Source organism: Vicugna pacos, chromosome 8 (genome assembly GCF_048564905.1).
Source record: "Vicugna pacos chromosome 8, VicPac4, whole genome shotgun sequence".
NCBI classification, from domain to species: Eukaryota; Metazoa; Chordata; class Mammalia; order Artiodactyla; family Camelidae; genus Vicugna; species Vicugna pacos.
In genome coordinates this window covers 19,533,135-19,549,668 of record NC_132994.1, presented here as the reverse complement: position 1 = coordinate 19,549,668, position 16,534 = coordinate 19,533,135, and the positions used below count along the sequence as shown (strand labels likewise).

The following is a 16,534-nucleotide window of genomic DNA, read 5'->3' as shown; positions in this document are numbered from 1 at the left end:
AGGAGAAAATATAGTCTTTAACATATGAATAAATTATCCTATAAAAATGCATTTACTTGCCTATTCTTGGATGCTCAAAATTAGAGCTTTCCTGTAGTGATAATTCAGCCCATAATGTTTCAACTACAGAACCTCATCACCTTTAAACAGAACCCTTGAGAGCAGGTATTACGTCATTCATCTTCCTGTCCCTGGCATCTGCCTCATAACCTTGCAATCATAGGTGTTCAGAAAATGTCTATTAATTGAGTGAATGGATGAACAAATGAGTGATTAAGTGGGAAATGCAGGTGGGTTTAAGTTCTAGTCTTTGCTCTCATTCTAACTAGGTTGCCTCTGTCAAATATTTCAGTGAAGTAGTTGTATTAGATACTTTTCTGAGGCACTCTGGATTTCTCAGATTGTTGCTTTTCTAGCAAGGTCATCTGTTTCTTGTCCCTTCCTTCCTCTCTGTGTTAATAATTGTTAAGTGCCTGAAATGTATAGAGATATAGTGGCAGTTACTGGGGGTTCAGTATACCAAGCTGGCTCAGGTCCCTGGCTGAATGGAACATTGCCCCTTTCCCTCTGCCTCTCCCTCTTCAGCGGTACTATCTCCATCCCTGATGGGGTCCCCACGATCTCACCATTAGATCCCGTCATGGTAGTATGCAGTTCTCGTGTGGGAGCTGTGTGCCAGTGGACTGGCTTTGGGGTGGTCCTTGCTTCCATAGCTGAGGTAATAAATATTTTCCTAGCCCTATATGACTGTTATTAGTCCTGCACTTCAGCTCCATTATGGGTTAAGGATGCACCCTGGATTGTCTTGGTGGCCTAAAACCTTTGAATGAAATTGTTTATATGGTATCATTTGCTCTGTATGCCTAGTTTCCACTTAAGTTTTAGGAAAATACAAGTACAGGGTAAATTGTGCAAGTTCATGTAATAATTGCCAGTGTAGGTTGTGAAAGGAAAGACATGCATGCAGTTTTGACGTATATGTATTTGTATAGATAATAGCTTTAGGTGGAGTGGACACAGTTGAAGAAAATATGCTGCTGGCTGTTTCTGGAAAGCATTTTATGGGCCCAAAAGCAAGGAAATAGTGAAACAGGGCTAAGTGTTTTCATCACTGATGGCACTTCATCGACAGTGTACTTGGTGGATTCTTAAAATCTCTAGTTGATATGTATGTACGATTTGGTGATGTCCAGCTTATATGTGGTTTTTCTTTTCCCCACTTAAGGACCTGTCCTGCACAGGAATAATATCGCTGACTATGCACTCAGCGCAGGCACCACAGCTATGAATGCCCAGAGGCTTTTAAGAGCTACCAAACTGAACAAACCTATCCTCCTGGAGGGCTCCCCCGGTGTGGGCAAGACGAGCTTGGTGGGAGCATTAGCAAAGGCTTCAGGCAACACCCTTGTCCGAATCAACTTGTCAGAGCAGACGGTAAGCTTAGTCACACTACAGCTGATGGAGATAAGTATAGGGAGTAACTTGTTTTTTGTCTACTTACACAGTTTTCTAGTCAGAAAGAGTTATGATGTTGTCAGTATCTCAAATATTTCATGGCGGTAAAGACCGCAGCTTCGTGACCTTCCAAACTAATTCTCCTCCTGGGTTCATTAATAGATCACATCTGTAGTAGTGTTCTCTCTGGATGCTTTGTTCTAATTCTCTTTTGAGAGAGAATTACCCACTTGAGTATTTATTGTAACACAGCCCCTCTTTATTTTTATATTAGTGATAAAATGACCTTTAAACAATCTCATGAAAAAAATGGGACAGAGATGACAAATTAAATGATACTCTCCTGGGTTGGGGTGTGGAAGCAGGGCAGGGGCTTAGTTTTTTTTTTTTTAAGCTTACTAATTAATTTCCAAATACAGCTGAAGTTGAGAACGATTGACAGTGCTCCAGCTCCAGCTGATAAGTGCTTAGGGTATTGTGATGAGAAGATGCTTGGGCGTGTCTGGGCTCCTGGTGAAGAGTCCCGGGGTTGATTAGTTCTGTCTTGGGTATAAGAATAAAAAATGGCACAAGGCCCAGTATTTCTTATTTTAGAGTTAAGGTCTTGGGATCTAGTTAGTTTTTTATGTAATGTTGGCTTTTCCCCATTTCTACCCACTCTGAAAGGACATCGCAGACCTTTTTGGAGCAGATCTACCTGTCGAAGGTGGCAAGGGAGGAGAGTTTGCCTGGCGCGATGGCCCCTTGCTGGCAGCCCTGAAAGCAGGCCACTGGGTTGTGTTGGATGAGGTGAGAGGAAGGCCCATCTTGCCAACCACGGGATCCCGAGTGTGAGAAGCAGTCATACTTTGTGTAGCTCAAGGGCATTTTGCAATGCATGATCATGCTGTTGGCTAGTAAGGGCAAATTCTCCAATGAAACGAATCCTCCATGGTTTCTTTCAGGAGTAAGAAAAGTCACTTGTCAGAAAGCACATCCAGAAGCCTCCTGCCTGTCTTGAGGAGACATGAAAGAGAAGAGGGGGTTTTTTTGTTTGTATTTTTCCCCTCAGATTTTTTTTTTAAAGATGTGTGATAGAATAATCATTACAGGAAAAAAAGAAGGCCTCATTTCAAAGCTTAAGACTACTGACCATGCTTGTATTTTGTGAAAACGCATATAAGGACCACAGGCGTTCTGGCCTCGCAGTCCCACTGGGGTTGCTTTTAGGACTTGGCCCTATGGAAATACATTGCAGAGTTTGTGCTTTGAGTGCTTCTGTAAACATAATACTTGAAATTCTGTTATAATCTATCTGGTGGTGGTTTTTTTGGTTGGTTGGTTGGTTGGTTTTTTGGTGTTTTTGTTTTTTGGTTGTGTGGTTTTTTTGGTTTTTTGGCCCATTTATGTTTTAGTGATTAACATTTCACAGTCGAATTTTTCCATATTACGTAGAAAACAACCAGAATTCACATCTTTGAGCTTTGAATCCAGCATCTGAAGACCTCTATTCAGCTCTTTTCATTTCTGGCACAAAAACTCCTCATATTTGTTCCTGTTGTTCACAAAACTGTTGGTGTAGTTAGCTGTGCAGGTCCGCTTTATGTAGTTTATATCATGACTTTGAAGCCTGTTTAGAGATTTTATTCATCATTTGAACTGGGAAAGATATTTACTCAAGTAAGTATGTAAAGAGCTATCTTACCTTATCTTTACAAATCCCAGATTGAAAATGAGATGTCTGGTATTGGCAAGTTTTTTTTTTTTTGGTAACCTGTGATTTAAAAAGTATTCCAATATAGTTACAGATAACAGATACAGTTTAATTTTTGAGAATATTTTAACTGCTTTTTAAAAAATATAATCTGAATACTCAGTTTACTTAAAAAATTATATTGCTATTTTATACACCCCAGATTTCTCCAACATATATGTATGAAAGTAATTGGATGAATACATACGAGCTCAGCTTAAGAAACAGAATGTTACCAGTGTTGTTTGAACTCCCTCCCCTTGAAGATAAGACTGCCGTTTGTGCCTGTTATTCCTTTGCTTTTTGCTGTAGTTATAGTGATACAGAACATATAATAAATATATACACTTTCTTCTCTAGCTGAACCTGGCTTCTCAGTCAGTCTTGGAAGGACTCAATGCTTGTTTTGATCACCGAGGAGAAATCTATGTTCCTGAGTTAGGAATGAGCTTTCAAGTGCAGCATGAAAAGACGAAGATTTTTGGGTGTCAAAATCCTTTTAGACAAGGAGGTGGGAGGAAGGGCTTGCCCAGGTCTTTCCTAAACAGATTCACTCAGGTAAGGTTTGCTGTTGCCCCAGAAACCATAGGTGGTGTCAGGGCATAGTAATACTTCTGGTACACAGCTGTTAGGATGCCCACTAGGAGAATGGGAGAGTCTCAGTTTAACAATCTGCTTCTCAATTTCATGTCTTTATACAAAGGTACCAATGTGACTGATTCCCATCGTCACTTCTCTTCTGGTGTGAATCCTTTGTCTTAGGTCTCAGAGGACCTAATGTGTTACCAGCTGGGAGAAAGTAAGATCATCACAACCTGAGGATTCTATTACTATGCTTAGGGACAAAAGTCTATCTTTGACCTTTTCAAGGGTCTATGTGATCTGTTAGAACATTAAAAAATTATCTTACGATGATAATCATGCATTTTAATCTAAGAAAAGTGAAAAAGTACAGAAAACTACCATGAAGAAGAAAAAATCCAGTATTCTTCACACCAAAGTCAATCACTGTTAACATTCAGTATCTTTTCTTATTACCTTAATTCTTATTTCCAGCAGCAGGGGTTTTCTACATCTTTTTTCAAAGTTTGGCTAATCTGGTGGCTTGAAAATGCCTCATAATAGACATCAGCTTTCCTTAATGTCTCTGTTCTTTGATAATTAAGAATTTACTGATTATCTTTTATGAAGTTTATGAAAAATTTCAAACATACTGAAAAGTTGATAAGATTTTATGCTGAATACTCATACCTATCACTCAGAATTTTGAGAGCACTTTATATAGGGTAGTATATAGGAAATTATAGTATATAGGCATTTAAAATTACAAATATACTTCAAAAAATTAATTGCATGTATCTTTCTCTAATTCACTATAGAATGGAGCTAACATGGAAGCTCTCTGCCCTATGTTTCAAAGATTTTATGTGATTCTGTATCCTAAAAATGCAAGAAATTTCCATAACTGAAAATTTTATATACATATATTACTGAAGTGTTGTTACTTTAGTATTAAATAAAAATTTTACATAATAAGTCATGGTAGTAACTTCTGGTGTTTGGTAAAGAGAAACAATGGCATTTTTTCATGTTATTTTTGGATTCTCTAGGTCTTTGTGGATCCCCTCACAGTAATTGACATGGAGTTTATTGCTAGTACTCTGTTTCCAGCAATTGACAAAAATATTGTTAAAAAAATGGTTGCTTTCAACAACCAAGTAAGTACCTACTTATATTAATTGTTCTTTATTTTTCTGGCTCTATTTAAATCACCGTTTTCTCAACACGGGATACTACCAAATTACCAGTCTATAGCTAAGATAAATCATGTAGAATTCTAAAAGTTTCTACTTATTTGAGGGTTACAATAATTCAGTTCTGTTGTGTGTATCATTTTTAATGCTTGCAGGGTATTCCTGGCATTGAGAAGTCTGGGTTGAGAGAAAAATATATTTGAATCAAGCCTGTTAAATCTCTGTTTCAGATTATGTATGTGTTTGTAGTACATTGATAGTACTTAATGCAGGGCCTAGCAGTGGGACATATTTCCCAGTAAGGGTGTTTTCTTTTCAGATTGATCATGAAGTGACTGTCGAGAAGAAATGGGGGCAAACAGGAGGACCCTGGGAATTCAACCTCCGGGACCTTTTCCGCTGGTGTCAGTTGATGCTAGTTGACCAGTCCCCTGGGTGTTATGATCCTGGGCAGCATGTGTTTTTGGTCTATGGCGAAAGAATGAGAACCAGGGAAGATAAAGAAAAGGTGAGCTTCACACTTGTTCCTTTTGTGTTTCTTTCCATCTTAAAGTTGATACCTTCTTGAGGGAGAGAAGGGTCATACTCATTAACAATAAAGCTGCTTGGAAATTTAGAAATTTACGGGAAGAGACTAACCAGTCACCTGTCTCAGAGTCTCATAGTATAGTTTGCTTTGGAGGATACAATTTGCTTATCCATCTAAATCCCCTTGATTGCAGACCTTCTTTAAACAGTATTGCCCTCCAGTAAGAAAACCTCAGTCTAAATCACCTTTCCAGGAACAAAGGTAAGAAGCAGGAGGAGACAGGTGATAACCAGTAGAAGAGGAGGGTTTTCTACTTTGTAATAAATGTCAAATTGCAAAGTCTTTTACCTAGAAATTATCAATAGATACAGAGAAGGGGATTTTTCTGTATCTAAATGGAACTAAAAATATCCCCTCATAAGTAGAAAACAACACCAGAATTCCCAGCTTAGTAAACTGTACTAATGCACACATTTTGCTGTGTGGTATTTAAAGTCCAGTTCATGGAAACATCACAACAGCTGCAGGTGGGAGGTGCTGCCAGGACCTCTTACAGATGAGGAACCAAGGCTCAGAGTCATAGAGTCTCAGTGTAGTAGTGGCAGAGCCAGCTCTCCACCCCTTTCCACTGTGTCTGCTGTTCCTTTACTGTTTCACAGTTGTTTACGAACAAAGTAATTTACAGATCCATGTGAGTTAGAAACGGTAACCACCTTACTGAAATGCCCTGAACACATGTGGCTGTCACACACTTTTATCCTGCTGCCAAGAGCACAGATCCCTTTTTTACATGGTATCCAGAATCTAGCCCAGCATTAGCTCATTTATTATGTATGGGTGACTTTCAGTCCTTATATTAGTACAAAGTGTTCAGCTAGTTTTTTGGGGGGGTTTTTTTTTTTTTTAGTATTTTAATTTCTTCATCTACTTAGTAGTCACAGTATATTAATTGTGGCCAGACACTGGCCAGTGTTGGGTAATTGATGTCAGTCAGTTGGTGGGTCACTGTAGGGTGTGGAAGATTTCCATCACTCCTCCAATTCAGTTGTTGTATTTGACCAGATAGATGTTTTCTGAGAGGGGCGGGGGGTGTTAAGAAAAGTAATAACAGAAGGAGGAAGACTGTAGAAGTGTTTGTAATTTTAACTCTGGTAGAATATCAAGGAGAGATGATACACTTCACAATAGAATGACAGCTAGCTCACCCTCCCAACAAAGAGCTGAGGACAGAGGAGGCTGGCAGCAGCTAGTGAGAGACATGGGTCTCTCTGAGCAGCACTCATTAAAGCATTCACTTTGACAAAAAAAAAAAAAAAAAAAGAATAAAAGATCAGAAGTCACCTGGACCCAGGAGTGGGTAATGGGAGCGTTTTTCTCCTGTGTTACTTTTAGTCTCTTATTCAGTGTTTGCCACTCATGATTTATCTTTATTGTTTTTGTTTTCTGACTTCAATCCAGGGTACATTGATCATTATGAGCATTGCTACTTTGTTAGAAACGCACAACTTGTAAATATTTTGGGCGGCAGTAATCTTTTCCCCTGCTACGGGCTAAGTTTCTTACACATCCTTATTTTTCCCCTTCTCCAATTTTTCTTAAATTTTTAAAAGAAATACAGTTTTTAACAGTATTCCTGCTAGGGAAGGGATAACTAAATGTTAATAATCAGAGAAATAACTTTGGTTATCCTGTGTACATAAATATTTACAAAGATGATGTGGTGATTTTGGAGTGATAGAGGCTTAGATTTAAAATCAGTTACCAGCCATGAACAAATCAAATTCTTGTGAATCCTGTTATCTATATCTATAAATAGAAATACCTATTTTGCAAGGCTATTAGGGTGAGAAATGATCTATTAAAGCACCCAATATAATGTTTGGCACATGGTCATTGTTCTTCATAAACTTCATGTTTCTCTTCTACCTTCTTTAGGTGGTATCTTGAATGATGAAAGAAAATTCATTTTTCATCCCAAGATTTGCCACTACTTATGGCTTTATTTTAATTTATGGTACACTCGCTGGACTCTTAAACAGTTTGAAATTATGTGATTACTCTTTTCTTGGGCTTCAGTTTGCTTTCATTCTGAAAAATTAGATGTAATCTGTCTTTTTTATAAGCAAATTGAAAAGAGTATGGAAATTGTGACGAGTGTTCTCAGAATTTTGTGACTCGTATTGCTGTGTTTTCTAGAAAACTCATTCTTGAAGTTTTGGCTCAGAATTTGGTGGACTGATTTGTGTTTTGATTGTATCACCTTCCTTTAGATCATTGCTGTATTCAAGGATGTGTTTGGTTCAAATTTGAACCCATACATGGGAACCAGACTATTTCACATCACTCCCTGTGATGTTCAGGTGAGGAGGGCAGAATAATCCTCTTTCACTATCTTCTATGGCTTCCTCTGCTCCCACTCCCAGGCACACTTGTGAAATCTCACTGGTATGTCTTTTTCAGCTGGGCTACTCAGTGCTTTCCCGCGGCAACTATGTCCCTCCCCCGACCCACCGTCCCCTGTTGCTCCTGCACCAGTCTTTACAGTCTCTGGAGTCAATTATGAAGTGTGTACAAATGAGCTGGATGGTCATCCTTGTGGGCCCAGCCTCAGTGGGCAAGACCAGCTTGGTTCAGCTCCTGGCACACCTTACTGGTCACACGTTAAAGATCATGGCCATAAACAGTGCAATGGACACCACGGAGCTTCTGGGTGGATTTGAGCAGGTAACTGATCTGCCTTCACATTTTCAGACAGAACACAGTAAACTTTGTGGTCTGATTGATGGTCTTCTATGTTGGTGGTAGCTAAAGGTAGCAGTGTTCTTTGATTCTGCCCATTGGCTCTAATGAGTTCATGTGCTCTGGAAATTGCAGGTGGATCTTATACGGCCATGGAGGCAGCTCCTCGAGAAGGTGGAGGGCACTGTAAGGGCACTGTTAAGAGACAGCCTCCTCGTCAGTGCTGATGATGCAGAAGTAGTGTTGCGAGCCTGGAGCCATTTCTTCTTGACATATAAGCCCAAGTGTCTTGGAGAAGGTGGTAAAGGTGTCACGATGGAGATTGTCAACAAGCTCGAAGCAGTGTTACTGCTTATGCAGAGACTCAACAATAAAATCAGTTCATACTCCAAGGCAGGTATGTGTCTTTGGGTGTGTGTATCAGACACTTACCATTGTCATATAATGTCCATCTTCAGGTAATATATTTGTAAATGTAATGACCATAATTTTTAAATTAGTTTAATGATTATGAACAATCAAAATTTGTAAGTTTTTGTCATAGAAAGTAAAAAGCTAATGTAAAGTTGTCAGATAGGGGGAGGGTATAGCTTAGTGGTAGAACACGTGCTTAGCATGAACGAGGTCCTGGGTTCAATCCCTGGTACCGCCATTAAAAAAAGAAAACTAATAATAAATAAATAAATAGACCTAATACCCCCCCCATAAAGTATTCAGAATTGGTGATCCTAAAGAAAAGAAACAAAGAAGAAAATGGTTACTGAGTTTGATGGTTTATTTTGTGTCACCAGCTACAATGACTTGCATATAAAGCTGGTTTTATTTTTTGCTGGCCTATTTTTAAACTTATTAATAATTTTTCAAGAAATTGAGCATTTTAAACTGAAGAATAGAAGTCTCCATTGATAAGATGTGTTTATTCATTTTGTATAGAAGGTGGAAGAAATTCCCTCAGTTAACATGGAAATATGGATGCTCTCGTCTTGTGGTGCAGCTTTCTGGCTGATGATGAGCATGCCTTTAGGGGAGAATTGATTAAAGGTTAAGGCCTGTCACTAAAATTGTCATTCTTTATTTCTAAAGCCTACTTGTAACTGGTTATTCCTTCGGAATCCTTAGTTATTCCTTAGGAATAGTTGATTCCTTAGTGGGGAAGAAATGAGACTCCCCTCTTCTAGCTGTGTTAACATTGTATCCATGACCGTAGGTGGGATAATTTACTTTCTCAAGCAAGAGAATGATTTCATGGTTGATTTGATCTGTCATTTTCCAATTCAGGCTCACCATTTGAATTTGAAATTCTTTACTCATTCATTCAAATTAATTATTAGATGTACTTAATGGAGTCATACATCACTTTAAATATTTTTTAAAGATAGGTATTATAAAACTCACCATTGAGAGATGAATTCCTATCAAGTAATGAGTACTATAGTAAATATATTTACTTTTAACCCTCACAGCAACACTGTATTACAAGGAGAGATTAACCCCATTTTATACATGAGGAAATGGATGCCCATAGAGTTTAAATAACCTGCCCAGTGTCTTACAGTTACCAAATAGTTAGACTAGGTTTTGGCTCTATCCTCTCTGACTCCGAAGCCTTGAACCTGGTGTGTGTGTATTTCTTTCACCAGTCTGTTAAAATTTAAATATCTAGGGTAAGTTCTCACAGCTCATTCTCAATATTGCTTTTTATTTAGGATTGACTTTCATTTTGAGTAAATTTCTTGGGATATTAATAGTATAAAAAAAAAACTTGGGTCTAAAACAATTTGTCTACTACTATTTTCTTTTTCTTTTTGGGGGGGGAGGGATATTAGGTTTATTTGTTTATTTATTTTTAGAGAAGATAATGGAGATTGAACCCAGTAGCTCATGCATACTAAGCATGCGCTCTACTACTTGAGCTGTATCCTCCTCTACTACTGTTTTGTTTTTGGTTAAAAATATCTTTTCTTCTTTTTAGTTATTTATTTATTTTAGTGCTCCTATGATAAACACTTACGACTTTTAAAATATGTTTTAGTTGGTTCATGTTGTATTTTAAATCCTTGTACATATTGAGCATATTTATAATACTTTATTAACATAAAAATGTAGCACTTAGCAACTCAGGCAAGAAAGTATATCTAGTAATTTTAATTAGGTACTGGGCATTTTGGATTTAAGTTGGTGAGTGGTGTATTTTGCTTTTTGGAGTCTTTTTGTTTGTTTCTTTTTTGGTGAGAGGAGGCAGTTTAGTTGCTTATGGGTCATTTTTATCTTGACAAGCTTGCTCTTAAGCTGTTTAAGGTCAGGTCTAGAGTAATCTTTACTCCAGGGCTAAATTAGCCCCACTATTGAGGTGTGGCCCTGTGATATTTAAACTGAATGTCCTGTGTATTCCATGGAGTCTTTCTGCTTGGACTGGTGGGGACTGGAGTGTTACTCAGTCCTGGGTGAACTCCGAGAATTGTTCAGCTCATAGCTCCCCAGTAATAATCCCCTTTCCTTGAAAGTTTTTGCTTATGCTTGTAAAGCTTTAGCCTTTACATACATATGTAGATTATTATCGCGCCAAAGACTCCAGGAGCCCTTATCTAGATTTCTGGATCTCTTTCTGAGTAGCTTGCTCCCCTTTTTTTCTTTCTCTTTCTCTCTCACTCTCTCCCCCTTTCCCCCTCTCTCCCCTCCTCTCACTTCCTTTTTTTTTTTTTTTAATGGAGGTAACGGGGATTGAACTTAGGGCCCTGTGCGTGCTAAGCATGCACTCTGCCACTGAACCATACTATACCCCCACCCCAAGTAACTTTTTTGTTCTGAGTGCTTTGCCCCTCATTCTAGTTGTTTCAGTCTTCCCGAATTCCAGCCTGTCTCCTCAAGTCAGGGAGGCCTTGGGATCTGTTTGAGTTCCCCCTCCCTGCTTTGCAATCCAGAAATTGCTTCCAGGCAGAAAGCCAGGGCAATTATAGGGCCTCTTTCCCTCAGGTGCCACAGTCCTGTGCTATCTTTTGTTCAGTGTCTGAAAGCAGTTGTTTCATATATTTTACCAGTTTTCTAATTGTTAACACTGGGATGTTAAGTCTAAAATAAGCCTTGTTATTCCTTCATGGCTAGAAGTAGAAATCCAACATGTATTATTACCTTGTGATATGAAAAAGGGTCATGAAACAATTTTTAACAAGAAAGATCAATTGAAAAATTTCTGGGAAAGGGCTATATAAACTATAAAGCACTAAACAAATGAATACCAGTTGTTACTATATATGCTATGGTCGTTATGAAGAAGCCCAGTGTAATGACATTGATTACATTTTGCCAGCTCACAGCACTTTCATGCAGCGTGAATGCACTGATATGTGCGAGACATCATCCTCCTGCCATTTGAGAAACTGTAATGCATAAAGATTATTTACCTTCTCCATCCCCCCTGAGTCAGCTCTATGTAGCCATTCATTCAGAAAGCCATGAGAAAGTATTTTCTGTCTCCAAACCTAATTTCTTACTCGTTTAGACAAAAACAACAACAACAAAATCCTGTTTACTGGAGGATTTAAATAACCAGGCCAGAAGTTCCCAGCATTCTTTTTAAAAATTCAAGTTTTGGGGGTTGTTTTGTTTGCTTTTGATTGCCCTGGTTTGAATTTAAATGTTGCTGTGACATTTCAGAGTTTGCCAAACTCGTGGAAGAATTCCGAAGTTTTGGGGTGAAGCTTATGCAGTCAGCCAGTGGCCGCAGCCATGGCACGTTCGAATGGGTTGACAGCATGCTGGTTCGGGCCCTGAAGTCTGGAGATTGGCTTTTGATGGACAATGTTAACTTCTGCAAGTAAGGACCTTGAATTCAGTCAGGAGTGGGCCTGACTGAAATTTGGAATATGCTTATCAAAGCAGAAACCCAGGTGGAAGCTCTGGTATTTTTAATTAACCGTTTCCTTAACTAGAAACACATCCTCAGCTATATTCTGCCAAAGAGCCAGATCTTTTTGTGGGCTTTTTTTTTTTAATTTTTTTTTTTTCTGTAGGGGGAGGTTCAGCTATATTCTGTAGAGGACAATGGTATTTGATCATTAGCTGCAAGATTTTAGTCCCATCTGATAGTTTTGAGCTGAACTGAAGGCTAACAAATTTGCATTACTTTCCCAGCCAAAATCCTTTGACTTATACCTTTTTATTCACCATCAGAAATCTTCCTTTTGTTAGGATCATTCTTGAGTACAGATTTTTGAGAGAGATGATCTGACACAGGGCAGACGTTCAGTAAATGTGCATTCATTTTGTATCACTTGAGTCTAAAGTAAGGAAAAGGGCAGGCATGAAACTACTGTACCTATACAGTGAGCACTGATACAGGTCAGGTGGTGAGTTTCTCTACCTGGAGCATTTTTCAGAATGTTCTGAGTTAAAATTCAGTTAAATTTAAATGGATTCAGTAATGTTGGGAGGTGGGGGAGAGAAGAAGGGAAAGAGAAAACAGTTTTAGTTCAGAGAACTTTCTGTCATTTTCCTTAATGTATTTATCCAACAAACATTTTGTGTATTTACCATGTATGAATCTCTTGACTGTGCCCTGGGGGGGTGAAAAGGGGAACTGATGGGGAAAGAGATCACAGTTCTGTTTGGAAGTGTGATCTGTGCTGAACGGAAGACATGGATCAGGAGCAGTGGGAGGCCTGCGCTTGGAACGTGGAGTCACTGCAGCTCATCATCCGGTCTACCACTTGGATTCTCTCTGTGCAGCCCATCGGTGCTGGATCGTTTGAACGCTTTGCTTGAACCTGGAGGTGTTCTCACTGTTAGTGAGAGAGGAATGATTGATGGATCCACTCCCACCATAACACCAAATCCAAATTTCAGGTATTCATGCCTCTTAAGTTTCTGCCCAAGAATCTGATGGCTTTAATATCAGCGGTGGACACTGAGTACGGCCGTCTTACATGCCATATTTGTACACAGTCATGAGCATGTTTATCCATCCATTCACTGATTTTGGTTAACAAATACTGAGGCTCTGCTGTTTTCCAGGTGCTGGAAGGCTCTTGGGCACAGCAGTAAATAAGAAAGATGAAGCTCTGCCTTGGGTTGGTGGTGAAGGGTGGGAGCAGGGATACCAGTTTCAAGCCTTTTGCAGCAGTTCAGACAAGATAGCTTAGACAGAGCAGTCAGGTCAGTGGGACTTGCTGATGGCCTTGCAGATTGAGAAAAAGAGAAAGCAAGGATGGCATCTAAGTTTTTGGCTTAAGTACTTGGGTAAATGGAATGCCATTCATTGAGAAAGGGAAGACTGGCAAAGGAGCAGATTTGGTGTGGGACAGGCCAGCAGGTATCAGCTGTTTAGTTTTGAAGGCAAGTGTGAGATGTCAGGTAGCCAGGTGGAGAAGTTGATGGACAGTGAACTTACGACGCTAAGTGTTTTGGAGAATACACTGTTCCCTTTTCTGCTCTCTGTAGGTGAGTTAGAATGATGAATTAGCACTGCCTGATTTGGATAATCTGAAAGTAAGAATTTTAGTTCTCAGTACTAAAGGAGCACTGGATATACAATACTTAGTTCCTTAAGAAAGTAGGTTTAGGGAAACTGATTTGCTGTATTGATGTATTTTGGAACTGGAGAGCAGAATACAGGTGAAAGTAGGGTTTGTGAGTTGAGTTAGTGGTGTCTTCCTTTAATAAGCTCCCTGAGGATGAGTGAGCCACATGAGATCTGCCCTCACCAGTTGTTGCTGAGCTGCACCATTATTTGCACTGAGGTTTTAATTTTTTTCCTTTGAATTGCTATACTCCTAGGCTTTTTCTCTCAATGGATCCTGTTCATGGAGAAATATCTCGAGCTATGAGGAATCGTGGACTTGAAATCTACATTCCAGGAGAAGGAGACAGGAGCATCCCAGATGCCCTGGATTTGAAAGTTTTACTGCACAGCCTTGGGTTGGTGGGGGACAGTGTGTGTGACACCCTCTTGGCTTTGCACACAGAGACCCGAAGTGCTGTTGTAGGTAAGGTGCTTGACTTCTAGACCTCTGCAGCTTTTTATTCCTCTGGAAATTCATGTTACTCCATTTGACTGCTAGCCTAGGCGTTCTTACATTTAGCATACATAGAAATAGAAATTACCAAGAAAGCCTGTAAAAACATGTGCTGGTACCCTTCTTCCCCCACCAAGAGATCGGGTTCAGCAGATCTGAGTGAGGCACAGGAGTCAGTATGTTAAAAAAAAGCTTCCTCAGTAATTCTGATGCATGTAATCAGAGGCCCACACTCCGAGGAATATTGTTTTTGGCACTGAAATTGGTGCAACTTGTCCCACATGTCTTCAGGGTCATCACTGAATGTCCTGAAAGTCGAATAAAGAGGGAACTTTGATTTGTTGATAACAGACAGGTGTTCTTCTAAATGTCCAAATATACAAGGAAGCAGTAATAAGTAGCAATAGTAATAATGAAAGATTACTTATTAAGGAACTACTCTTGTGTTAGGTACAATGTTGGCTGCTCATTTAGTCCTCACATTAGTTTTGCAAGGTGTGCATGTTTCCATTTTACAGTTAAGGCTCAGAGAAGCTGGGTAACTTGTCAAAGCCAAATAGTTAATAATGACAGCTGGGATTTGAAAGTAGGTCTGTTACATTTCAAAGCCCATGGTTCTTTTTGGCACCATGCTCACTTTGTCACCTGTAGTGTATGTCAGCTTTAAATCAAGGGTATAATATGGCCAGGCTGTATCACATTTGTAAGTGAGTCATCTGGTCACTTCCACATTATATGCTGCTGACAGCCAGAGAGAGAGGGGAGCGAGGCAAGGTAGGAGGGAAGGGACACAATTGTTCCCACAAGCTCACTGAGTGATAGTGAGACCCTGGAGTCCACTTAGAAGCCTTCCTAAAATAAGTGGGTGGATTTGAGTGGAGGTATGATGTGAAGGTGACATTTGTCCATTTTTGTTGGAAATTTTGCAGAACCTGTTGCTCACAGATGGCGCTATTTCTTCTTTCTAGGTTCTCCAGCATCCTCTGTGTCAACTCTGATTCAGACAGCCGTACTCATCGTGCAGTACCTACAGCGAGGGCTGAGCTTGGACAGAGCCTTTTCTGAAGCGTGCTGGGAGGCCTATGTCCGCTCCCAGCACTCACCAGCCAACCAGCAGGTACTGTGGAGTGTTCATACAGCTTTCTAATCATAACACTACCCTTAGTAGGAGGACAGTCTACTGGTGTCAACTTTAATGACCTAAGAGTTGACCACTGCAGTTATGCTGTAACAGGGATCTGGTATCCAGGCACTTTTTCCAGAAAATAGTATCGATGTAAATACAAATATCCCTTGAAACTTGCCTCTCAGCAGAAAAAGTGAAGTTTAGTTTGTAAAGTTGTACACTGAGGAATGTGAGTGTTGTGAGATAATCACAAGCAGCCTAGAAAACTGCTGTTGCTGTGCTAGCTTTGTGGTAATAGCACTTACATCCCTGTGCACCATGTGTTTTTATCTCCTCCCAGCTTGTGCATGCTTTATTGGAGAAACACGTTTCTTCTCTGCGAGCACATGAAACCTGGGGTAGCTCCATTCTTGCCATGGGGCTGTGGCCAGATTCTCTGCCCTCAGCTCTCTTTGCTACAGAAGATTCTCACCTTTCTAAAGTCCGAAGCGATGGGCAGATCTTAGCATATTGTCTCAACAGACTGAGCATGAAAACAAGCAGCTGGGCAAGGTTAGTGGAGCCATGGGCTTGCGTGTCTTCCTTTCTTTTCTCTTCTTCTTTTTTTTAATTATAATGATCATGACCCAGTATATTTGACCAGAATGTTATTTGGTTATTTTCTACATAGCTTGCTTTTTATTGTGATATTTTATTGCTCCCTATTGATCACAATGAAGGTAGATGTTTTAATTGTCCCCCGTTGGAGGGGACTCGCATTTTCCCCATCAACCTCTTCGGTACATTATTTGTAAAGTTATTTTCTAGTTTCTTTGAAAGTTTATTGTAGTACTGACTTTGCCTATTGCAATACATTTCAGGATTCAGCCTCTTACTTTGCCAGATTTAGAGAAAATTATGCAGTCCTCCCACCCGGAGAGCTTGAAGTTCAGTTCAGTTGAAATGGATACTTACTGGATCGATGAACCAGATGCTCTGGCCATGGCTGTTAAGTTGCTCATAGAAAGAGCAACCAATCAAGATTGGATGCTCAGAGTTAAATGGCTTTATCATTTAGCCAAAAATATGCCACAGGGGCTTGGTGAGTAGAGAAGCTTCATTTGTATAATGAGGGAATTTATGTACACTAACTCTGCTTCAGTAACTCAGCAATTGTGTGACTACACTATTAAAATTACATCTGGGAGA

General features: G+C 39.6%; 1 protein-coding gene across 2 annotated transcripts in view; it reads left to right on the top strand.

Moving 5' to 3' along the window:
- Nucleotides 1-16,534, top strand: part of MDN1 (midasin AAA ATPase 1) — a 139,510-nt gene that overhangs the window by 64,509 nt on the left and 58,467 nt on the right. For both annotated transcript variants that reach the window (XM_006200336.4, XM_015235997.3), the window contains exons 36-49: nucleotides 1,226-1,434; nucleotides 2,122-2,244; nucleotides 3,548-3,745; nucleotides 4,798-4,905; nucleotides 5,261-5,449; nucleotides 7,741-7,830; nucleotides 7,931-8,194; nucleotides 8,345-8,606; nucleotides 11,864-12,023; nucleotides 12,935-13,051; nucleotides 13,982-14,190; nucleotides 15,189-15,337; nucleotides 15,687-15,898; nucleotides 16,207-16,427. In XM_006200336.4, the coding sequence (XP_006200398.2) occupies nucleotides 1,226-1,434; nucleotides 2,122-2,244; nucleotides 3,548-3,745; nucleotides 4,798-4,905; nucleotides 5,261-5,449; nucleotides 7,741-7,830; nucleotides 7,931-8,194; nucleotides 8,345-8,606; nucleotides 11,864-12,023; nucleotides 12,935-13,051; nucleotides 13,982-14,190; nucleotides 15,189-15,337; nucleotides 15,687-15,898; nucleotides 16,207-16,427 (2,511 nt within the window). The remainder of the gene's footprint in view (nucleotides 1-1,225; nucleotides 1,435-2,121; nucleotides 2,245-3,547; nucleotides 3,746-4,797; nucleotides 4,906-5,260; nucleotides 5,450-7,740; nucleotides 7,831-7,930; nucleotides 8,195-8,344; nucleotides 8,607-11,863; nucleotides 12,024-12,934; nucleotides 13,052-13,981; nucleotides 14,191-15,188; nucleotides 15,338-15,686; nucleotides 15,899-16,206; nucleotides 16,428-16,534) is intronic.